Raw genomic sequence first — 11,428 nt, 5'->3', positions numbered from 1 at the left:
GAAACATAATCTTATTCGGCACAATCTTGATGTCATGCATATAGAGAAGAATGTTTGCGATAATTTACTTGGAACATTTTTAAACCTTGATGGAAAGAGCAAAGATAACATGAAGGCACGTCTTGATTTAAAAGAAATGGGTATCCGACAGGAACTTCATCCTAAAATGCTTGCTAATGATAGAATTTATGTGCCTCCTGCATGTTACACAATGTCTGCTCGAGAAAAGGATAATTTTTTGGGAGTTTTGAAAAGTATCAAAGTACCCGATGGATATGCATCGAATATTTCACGATGTGTGCATCTAAAGGATCGAAAACTTTCAAATCTTAAAAGTCATGATGGTCACATATTGATGCAAGATATTTTTCCAATAGCTTTAAGATCGTCACTGCCGAAACAAGTTGTTACAATTGTACTTCGATTATCGTCATTCTTCAAGGCATTATGTTCCAAAGTTATTGATCCTCGGGAACTTGATCAGTTAGAATCGGATATTGCAATTACACTTTGCCAGATGGAAAAGATTTTTTCTCCTGGATTTTTCACTATTATGGTACATCTGCTCGTTCACCTAGCTTCAGAAGTTAAAGTTGGTGGACCGGTACATTATAGATGGATGTATCCTATTGAGAGGTATTATTACAAACCTTAAATCTTTTGATAATTTTATTAGAAACAACAGCATACTGATATTTTAATAAATATTTAATTCTTGAAGGTATCTTGTGCGTCTTAAAGATTATGTGCGAAATAGAGCCTATCCTGAAGGCTCGATTGCTGAAGCATATATTGCGGATGAATGTTTGACATTTTGTTCAAGATATCTTCAAGGTGTAGAGACTATTTTTAGTCGACCTCAACGGCATAATGACTTTGTGGAGAATGCAGAACTGTATAAGTTCTTAACTGCTGGAAAATTCTTGGGAAGAGGTGAAGGTATTGTACTTGATCAAAAATCCTTAGCACAAGCACATCGTTATGTGTTACTTCATAGTGACATAATATCTGACCATCGCAGGTTAGTATATTTAAGGAATGACATCAAAATTTAAATTTTATATTAGATATAATGTTCTAAATGATATATTTATATTTTATGCAGTGAATTTTTAATTTATCAGAGACGAGCCAATCATAACATTCGTCCTAATGCAAGGATTGAACAGCGATGGTTGGTCGAGTTATTTCCTATGTGGCTTTCGAATCAGGTGTGATTTATATTTAATTATTGGATATATTAATTTTTGATACATATTTAATATCAGATAACTCAACTGCACTTCGTCATATCATTTTTTGTTAGGTATCAAAGATGATGGAGACAAATAAGTCAGATGAACTAATAGCTCTTGCTCGAGGACCTAACAAGATTGTGAATAGATATAATGGTTTCATAATTAATGGCTTTAAATTTCATACTAGAGAACGGGAGAAATTTAGAAAAACACAGAATAGCGGTGTTATGGTGGAAGCGGATGGAAAATCCTATTATGGTGCACTTAAAGATATCTATGAGTTGGATTATTATGGAAAATTTAAAGTAGTACTGTTTAGATGTGATTGGATAGACATAAACTCACCAAGGGGTTTGAAACAAGATGCAAATGGATTTACACTTGTAAATTTTTCAAGGTTGATACACACTGGTGTGTTATTGAAGGATGACCCATTCATTTTTTCATCTCAAGCTCGTCAAGTATTTTATGTACAAGACGCAAAAGATAAAGATTGGTTTACTGTCATCAAAACAAAACCTAGAGACTTATATGATATGGGAAACCAAGTGGAGGATGATGACGATGACACTTATACACAATGTATGCCCTACAATTTTGTACCAGCTGATGATTTAAATGCTACGACGACGTTGGTTAGAACAGAATTCGAAGAAAACACTACTGCTTGATTGTTACTGGTAATAATTATTTATGATGTATATATTTTGCATTAATTATTGTGTTATTTTACTCCATATATTAACTGATTCTACCTTTTATTTATATAAATGCTAGGTGACATCATGCGTCGCAGGGGACGATATGCTGGTGTGCAGTTCCAGTTTTCACAGACAGAGGCCGGTACGTCTTCTTCAGCACAGCAGCCTGAGGCCAGTTCAGCTGCACAGCATTCTGAGCCCTGTCCTTCATCATCAGCACAGCACGATCCTCCTGTTCATCAGCCAGATGATGAGATACACGTGCAGGGTATATATTGTCTTTCATGTAATTTTTTTTATTTTATTTTATGTATATTTATGATATAGTTACTTTTATGTATTTTTTGCAGACGGATCCGGGAGAGTACGCCCCAGACGCGGACCCACAGTAGTACGAGATGTGTGGCAGATGCGTGAGGGCGAGAGGATTGTTGTGGAGTGCAATCAGCTAGGTCAGCCAATTAAGAAAGCTGCCTGCTTATTGACTTCATTTTTGGGGACTGTTGCTCGGAGGCCTCAGCTATGTCCGTTGGGCTATGCAAAATGGAATGACATGCTTCCAACGTACAAAGTTGAGCTCCTCCGAGTTATAGAGGTAATGAATTGATGTTCATACTGTATATTAATTGTTAATCATTTATATAATTTATTTCATTTAACTTTTTTTTTATAGAGCAAGTTTGTTCTCCCTCCATCCACTCATGATTTTGTAATGAAGTCTCTCAACCGCAAATGGAAAGAATATAAAGCACAATTGAAGAAGGACTATATGAGACAGGGTATGACAGAGGAGGAGGTTGCTAGGAATTGTCCTCCTGATGTACCCCCTCATCAGTGGATGGAGTTGGTTCATTACTGGTTCTCCGAGAGGGCACAGGTATATTATCTGTTTATTATCTTTTTTTCTTAAATATTTTATAAAAATATTGATTTTTATTATATATTGTATATATAACAAGTTCTTTACTTTATTTTACAGACTTATTCTGCTATTGGTAGAGCTGCACGAGCAGCTCAGTCTGTTCCTCATACATCGGGGTCGAAGAGTTATGCACGACTCCGACAGGAGTTTGTATGTTCCTTAAACTTTCATAATTAACTTTTAATTTTTATGTTCAAATATTTATATAACTAATATCATTATGTATCGTGGACCATGTCTGTATCATGATACTCATATATTTTTTTAAATTATCATAACTGTTTGCTTAAAATTGAAATTATTTGTGTAGGAGGATGAGCATGGGAGGGAACCCGGACAATTGGAGTTTTACCGGATGACTCATACTCATCAGGATGGTACTTTTGTTCGAGATGAGTCGAGAGATTTATATGTACGGCATTGTTAATATTATATTTTTTGCAATGATTTAAATTTAATTTTGTTAGCTATTAATGTATAACTCTTGTTTTCAAAAAAAATACAGGAGAGGGCTACATCTCTCATTGCGGAGCGTGACGACGAGTCCGCAGCATCTACGCAGCAGAGCCGTATCGAGGCCGAGGTATTCACAGAGTTGATGGGACCAGAGCGCTACGGCCGAGTGAGGGGTTATGGAGTAGGAGTCACCCCCACTCAGTTATCTGAGGTTAGTAGATATACGCAGCATGCTGCAACAGATGCTCAGGATTCACGCGTTCGCAGACTCGAGGCGGAGATACAGGAGATTAGACAGAGTCGTGCCGCTGAGATGGAGGAGATGCGACAGAGCCGTGCCGAGATGCAGGCCATGAGGGGACAGAATGATCGCCTTACATCTTTATTAGAGATGTATGGTTCATCTCAGGTAAACACATAATATTAAATATATATTTTTGTATTAATTTAATGATTTATATATTTTATTTATAGATATGCAAATCATGCTTTTGATATATTTTTTGTAGGCTCCTGGCATATCAGGCACCCATCGAGATAGTGGCACGTCACGTGGAGACAACGACGACCATCCGCCTGCAGATTGATGTTATTTTATTTTTGTTGTATTTTTATATTTATTTATATTACTCTTGATTGTAATGGACGATTAGTACTTTATTTTTATTTATATAAAATATTGTCTTTTGGTTTGATTAAATTTTCTATTTCAGCTTGCTTTTGATGTGAATGATGGTGATTGTACAGGTGTGAATGTGAATGTGGTGATTGTACATGTTTGTTGTATTGTACAGGTGATGTGAATGATGGTGATTGTACAGGTGTGAATGTGAATGTGGTGATTGTACATGTTTATTGTATTGTACAGGTGTGATATGATTTCGTACAGGAATGTATTGTATTATTTTTTTTTAAATAATATTTGTATTTTTTTTTTCCTCTTAAAACCTTTAACGACGCTTATAAGCGTCGTTAAATTTGTCTTTTGCGACGCTTTAAAGCGTCGTAAATATTTACATTAACGACGCTTATAAGCGTCGTTAAATTTGTCTTTTGCGACGCTTTAAAGCGTCGTAAAGATTTACATTAACGACGCTTTAAAGCGTCGTTAAGACAAATTTAACGACGCTTTAAAGCGTCGTTAATGTAAATATTTACGACGCTTTAAAGCGTCGTTAAAAAATAACGACGCTTTTACAAAGCGTCGGCGATATTCGTCCCCACTCTTGCATAGTCGACGCTTTGCCGACGCTTTTCGAAGCGTCGTAAAGCCGAATAGCGACGCTTTAAAGCGTCGTTAATGACCATTAATAGCGTCGTTAATGGCCATTTTTCCTGTAGTGAAAGCTCACAAATGGAGCAAGATATTCAATAGAAACAAGGAATAAAGAAGAAGACGCTTGGAATGGGCTCTTCAATCTGGTGTAGACTTGCTTCAAAGCTTAAAGAAGAGCTTGGAGATGAATAGCATAGCTTTTCACTGATTGCTTTGAAAAAATCTTAATGGAATAGCTCCAGAATGGCTCAAGAATAGTCTCTTTTTCTCAAAAACTGCTTTTCGCTCAATTTTCTATTTTTTGGAGTCCTACCACCTTTTCTTAAAAACTTTCCCTCTTTGGAAGTGATTCAAATGTTTAAAAAATATTTGCTGACATGTATTATCTATTTTGGAACATTGGAGCATGAAAAGGTGGCAAAAAGTTATCAGAAAATGGTTAAAAAATTAGAAAAAACCGACTCCCAGTAGAAGGGAAGGCAGAGGGGGCATCTGTTTCTATTTTGCACAGAAGGGGCATCCCTCCTGGCATTCCTTTTCACTTGGGCACAATAAGGGGCATCCCTCCTGGCATTCCTTTTCACTTGGGCACAATAAGGGGCATCCCATGTGGTGTCTCCTATTGTCCAAAGTGAAAAACACTCTCTATTTAGCATTGTCAGCCCACAGGGGGCGCCCCTAGTGGTGTCCCTTTTGGGCTAGCACAAAAAGGAGAGTCCCATGTGATGTCTCTTCTTGGCATGCCAAATGTTTCAATCCCTTTTTACAAAAGGGACATCCCAAGGGGCTTTTCTTTTGTTTCAAAAGCTAAAACATGAGTCCAGAGCCTCGATTTTGCATGCTTTCTTATTCCAAACTTGTCGAGAGATGCTCCAAGAGATTGATCATCCTTTTTTTTGAATTGAGGACTTTGATACACTTTCGGACAAGCTTCAACTTGGGACTCTTTCTTAAGAGTTTTTGACATTCAAGTTTAGATTACTTTGATTCTTCTTGAAATACATTTTAAACTTAAAAGTAATCATTAGTAACCCTGTCAAATGGCTTGTTATCATCAAAATCAAATCTTGGATCAACATGATACATGACTATGATTACTTTCCTGTTAATGTTGCTTACAGTAGTGTGCAATTGTATTATCTCAATATTACTCAAAATGATGAAGCTCCTCTTTGCTTAACTGTGGAGATGGTCATTTAGCAATTATATCTAGCTAACTTCTATTCTATGCTAGTTGGTTCTTATCTACTTGCTGAATTATTATCTCTGGAATATATATTTTGGATTTTAATCAGGCCAATTGTTCAGCTATCCAGAATGCATATAAGGACCCAGATTTTTTAAAATTTCCCCACATAAATCTTAAAACAAGACAAAAAATATAAAAAGAGATAAAGAGAGAACTCACGTGCTGTGCACGTGAGAGAGGGAGGAAGAGGACTCTGGTTAGGAGTCTCTTCTTCTCTCCTGATTTTCATTGAATACTAAAGATTTAACCTACCTAAAATTAGATTAAAACAAATCCTAATCGTGCCTATGAATGGTGATCTCCTCTCCTAGGATTTTCATCATCAGATTTTTGAGAAAACATTGCTGGTTTCGAGTTCTTTATCAAGTCCTTTCTTTGAAATTTCACCAGAGAGATTGTCGGTTTTCCTTTATCCAGCCTCATCAGACCTAGGTGAGATATTTAAGGTGTCATTGCTCTTCTTTCCAAGGATTATTGCCATCGATTTGAGCTAATGAATCATTGATTTTGGGCAAGAATAGGGCCTTCCCTATTTTGAGATCTTTTTTCTTGTTTTGCCGACCATCGACAATGGTGGCTACTGTCGAGGTCATCTCCTAGTCAGCATCGAGCTCTTTATCGATTGCCAGGCTGAGTTCCTCTACCATGGTCGGATGAAGAGAGGAGGGGAGGAGATTTGGGTGCCCTATTTTCATGAAGAAGAAAGAAGAAAGAAGAAATGAGAGAAAGAAGAAAAAAATAAAAAATAAACAAAAAGAAAAAGGAGAGAGTTTTTCTCTCTTCCCCTCTTCATTTATTTTCTCTCTCTATAATTTTCTCTCTCTTGATGGATTTCTCTCTCTAGAGATTTTATAAACCAACAGAAGGTCGAGGGACATAATAGGTTTATGTCAACGTTATGAGGTATCTTAGATTGGGTTGTGAGATCTGAGATCCCAGGCTAGCATCATACAATCATCTATCCTGATTTTTCTACAATTTTTCATCAGGGATCCTTGACATTACAATGGATTTGATGGTGAGGATTGGCTTCATAGGTGAGTAATTACCAGGACAAGATGGTGTTGAGTTGAGTACTTTGCCCCAAGTTTATTTATTGAGAAGTTCATCAATTACTGTATTTGAATCAATCATCAATAGAGATAGAAATTCTTCAATATGATCACCTATATATTTATAAAAATTATATCTATATAATTGATGTATATTCTATATCTATCAGCTTGTGTATTACATGTTGTTGAATTGATGTTTCTTAAATTATGATTAATTGGTGCCTAGTGATTACTGAGTAAGAAAAATAAGATTTAACATAATTGATTGGGTGGGCAGCGTCTAGGTTAGCAAGTTATGCAAGAAATATGATGTACATGATGTGTCAGTCTTGGATTGGGATGTGGCATTATTTGGCATACCATGGGCTGGAGCATGACTATGACTAATTTAATGTCAAAAATCAGATTATAATTTTGATAATATGAATGAGGTATGGATGGTGTTTGACTGTTTGACCATGCAAAAAATACAGTGTGTGTACTGGGTTACCCTTGGCCTAGGGCACAACATTGTGTTTTGGCTAACCACGGGCTGGAGCATAGTTATAATCCATTCAATGTTAGAAAGACAAACATAAAGCATAGGAAAGGAGAGCATATGGATAGTCAGCCATGTATGAAATATGGAGTGTTAGTCATAGACTGAGATGTTTGGCCTACCATAGGCTAGAGCAGAGCATAGTTGTGATTAGTCTAGTGTCGAAATTAAATCAAGATGATAAATCATGTTTAATTGAAGGGTGTTTGGACTAGCTGGTGTGTGTGAAACATGGTATTGTAATGTCAGCCATGGGTTGAGATATGGTTGTCAGTCACGAATAAAAATATAGTGTGTGTTCAGCATACCACAGAATGAAATGTGAGTGAGTCTAGTCTAGTATTGGAATAGTAATGTTGTTTGGATAAGAACTATGCTAACTAGTTAATGATAAGTAATCTCATTGAATTTCTGTGGAACAGAATTGTTGACAGGTGATGTGTGATGTGTTTAATAGAATTGCATATGATGATATTATTCAACTATCAAATTGATGATATATGAATATCTTATTATTTTTCTATCAGTTATATATATTCATTAAAAGATGTTTCATATTCATGCTGATGTGTGTGGTGATTCTTACTGGGCTGTAAAGCTCAAAATCCTTCTTTTCTTTTTCAGAGTTGCAGGACACAGTTTTGAATGGGTTTGACTTAGAGTTCGATCAACAGAGTGATCTCATAGGCCTTGCATGATCTTTAGAGCTTCACTTTAGAGTTCATGCAGTCATGTCATGTGGTCGATCCAGATGCTAGATTTGGAGTGTGACAAAATGGTATCAGAGTTTAGATTATGATTACTCAGGATTATGACATAAGTGCCTAGGGCATGACATAAGTAATATTCAAAACTTAGATTTATAATCATTAAGGATTATGGCAGAGATGTTCATAGAGTTTAGCTTTCAATGGATAATTTGTATCTTAGGTTATAATTCAAGGGATTGACCATCTATGATCTTATAAGTTGAGAGATTATTTAGCAAACCTAAGAAATTCAGTGGATTTAGATCAGAGTGTACTGCAAAAGTATGATGGTTTAAGTCATTTAAACTTGATCAAAAAGATTGGATCTAATTCGAAGGATGTTATGATAAAGGGTTGAAATTTTTTTTTGAGTGAAGGAGGCTAATTAGGAGCTCGATAATAAGATAAGGAGTTTGTATCCTTAAGATTTGGACTTTGTAGTATGCTAATTTTGAGGATGAAACTATTTTAAGAAGGGAGAATATAAGGTCCCAAATTTTTTAATATTTTCTGCATGAATCTTAAAGCAGAAGAGAAAAAGTAAAAAAGAAGAGAGAGAGAACTCATACATTGTGCATGTGAGAGAGGGAGGAAGAGGACTCCGAGTCCTTTTGGTGATTTCGAGTTCTTTATCGAGTCCTTTTTGTGAAATTTCACCAGAGAGATCATTAGTTTCCCTTTGTTCAGCCTTGCTAGACTTAGGTAAGATATTTAAGGTGTCATTGCTCTTCTTTTCTGAGACTATTGCCATCGATTTGAACCGACGAATCACTAGTTTTCGGCAAGAACAGAGCCTTCCCTATTCTGAGCTCTTTTTCCTTGTTTTGATGACCACTGGTGATTGTGACTGCTTCTCGGGTCTTCTTCTAGTCAGTGTGAGCTCTACTATCAACCATTGCGGGCCGAGTTCCTTGACCATGCATGGTTAGATAAAGAGAGGAGGGGAGGGGATTCGGGTAATCTATTTACTTGAAGAAGGAAGAAGAAAGAAGAAATGAGAGGACGAAGAAAAGAAGGAAAAAAAAGAAAAAAAGAAAAGGGAGAGAGTTTCTCTCTTTTTCCTCTCTCTTTCTTCCCTCTTTTTACTTATTTTCTCTCTCCACATTCTCTCTCTATGAGTTTCTCTCTCTTTATTGATTTCTCTCTTTATAGATTTTATAGACCAATGGAGGGTCCAGGAACATGATAGGTTTGAGTCGATGTTAGGAGGTATCTTAGATTGGATTGTGGGATCCGAAGTCCCGTATTAACATCGTGCGACTATCAATCTTAAATTTTTTATAATATTTCATCAGGAATCCCTGATGTTATCATTAGTTTGATGGTAAGGATTGGCTCTATAGGTGAACAATTGTCAGGACAAGATGTTGAGTCAAATACTTTATCCCGAGTTCATAGATCGAGAAGTTCATCAATTACTATATTTGAATCAATCATTGGTAGAGATAAAGATTCTTCAACATAATCACCTACATATTTATGAAAATTAAATCTATATGATTGATGCATATTCTATATCTGTCGACATGGTATTGTATGTTGTTAGATTGATATTGCTTAAATTATGATTAAGTAGTACTTAATGATTGTTGAGTAAGAAAAATATAATTTAACATAATTAATGAGATGGACGACATCTAGGTTAGCAGGTCATGTAGGAAACGTGGTGTATATGCTGGATCAATCTCGGATTAGGGTATAGCATTGTTTAGCTTGCCATGAGCTGGAACATGATTGTAATTAATCTAATATCGATAATTAGATTATGACTTTAATAATATGGATAGTGCGTGCATGGTGTTTGGACTATTTGGCCATACAAAAAATATGGTATATGTACTGGATCAACCTCGAACTAGGATGTAATATTGTATTTTGGCTGACCATGGGCTGAAACATGATTGTAATTAGTGCAATACTACAAAGATAAGCATAAAGCATGAAAAAGGAGAGTATGTGGATAGTCGGCCATATATGAAATGTGGTGTATCAGCCGTGAGCTGAAATGTTTGGCCTGTCATGATTGGAGTATGGTTGTGACTATTTCAGTGCCAAAATCAAGTAAAGATGATAAACTGTATTTAATTGAAAGATATTTGGACTAGTTAGTATGTGTGAAATATGGTATTGTGATATCAGCCATAGGCTAAGATATGATTGCAAGCCACAGGCAGAAATATGGTATGTGTTTGGTCTTCTACAGACTAAAACATGAGCGGATCTAGTCCAGTGCTAGAATAATAATGTTGTTTGAATCATAACTATATTAACCAATTAGTGATAAATAATCTCATTGAATTCTGATTGAGCAAAGTTGTTGATTGGTGATATATGATGTATTTAATAGAATTACACATGATGATGTTATTCAACTATCAAATAGATGATATATAAATTCTATTATTTTTCTATCAATTATATCTATATTAAAAGATATTTTAGATTTATGCTAGTGTGAGTGTGGAGGATTCTTATTACGTTATAAATCTTACAATCTTTCATTCCTTTTTCGGAGTTGTAGGAGATATAGTTTCGAATGGGTTTAACCTAGAGTTCAAACAACAAAGTGATCTTATAGGTCTGGTATATTCTTTAGGGCTTTATCCTAAGGAGTGTGTGGCAATCACATATCCAACTTTTGTATTGGATTCGGGCCATGACAATGCATGAGGACACATCTTACATGAATAGTCAAAGTTCCCTTTTCTTGTTTAGAACATGTTTTTGGAGGTGTGTAATTGCTTGTTGCTTCTTTGGCTATTCTGTTACAAGTTGCAATGTGACTGTTATGAGTTCTCCTTATTCCACTTATCACAAAGTTTTGTCTCCTCTTCTTTGCATCATAAATTTCAACTAGCTTTTCAAGTCATTTGTTGGTTGTAATTCTCCGTATATCTTTGGTTGTTGCGGGTAATAGGTTGCTATCATCTGCTTGCTTTTGCATTCAGACTCATTGTTTACTTTTTGCAAGCTGCTGCTACTACAATTTTATTTCTCTATCCTACAACTATGTTCTAGGATTTATTAGAGTTGGGCCATGCGGTCACTGGTCCAAATTTTTTCGTGAATCTTTTCTTCGAAACAAAGCAATTGGGATCAGACACTTCGAAAGAATGGTGCCAGTGAACGAGGGCTGCAAAAGAATTCAGTGGAGAGAAAGTGTTAAGACAGCTAGAGGAGATGGGGACATCCGGATACTGACGGTGACTGCAACTTTGAATGTTTATAATCATTGCATATGCTA

At 35.9% G+C, this 11,428-nt stretch overlaps 1 protein-coding gene across 1 annotated transcript; it reads left to right on the top strand.

The window, feature by feature from the left end:
- The first annotated feature begins 568 nt into the window (after positions 1-568).
- LOC140856060 (uncharacterized) lies at positions 569-4,001 on the top strand. Its single transcript, XM_073253236.1, has 9 exons — positions 569-1,021; positions 1,106-1,211; positions 2,016-2,207; positions 2,290-2,534; positions 2,613-2,816; positions 2,919-3,011; positions 3,172-3,273; positions 3,367-3,726; positions 3,827-4,001. The coding sequence occupies exons 2-9, from the start codon at positions 1,172-1,174 to the stop codon at positions 3,902-3,904; spliced, it is 1,314 nt and encodes a 437-aa protein (XP_073109337.1). The 5' UTR covers positions 569-1,021; positions 1,106-1,171; the 3' UTR covers positions 3,905-4,001.
- Positions 4,002-11,428: the final 7,427 nt, after the last annotated feature.

The sequence above is a fragment of the Elaeis guineensis genome, chromosome 3, assembly GCF_000442705.2.
Source record: "Elaeis guineensis isolate ETL-2024a chromosome 3, EG11, whole genome shotgun sequence".
Lineage (NCBI taxonomy): Eukaryota > Viridiplantae > Streptophyta > Magnoliopsida > Arecales > Arecaceae > Elaeis > Elaeis guineensis.
The sequence above is the reverse complement of the archived record's forward strand: the minus strand, read 5'-3'. Positions and strand labels throughout refer to the sequence as shown.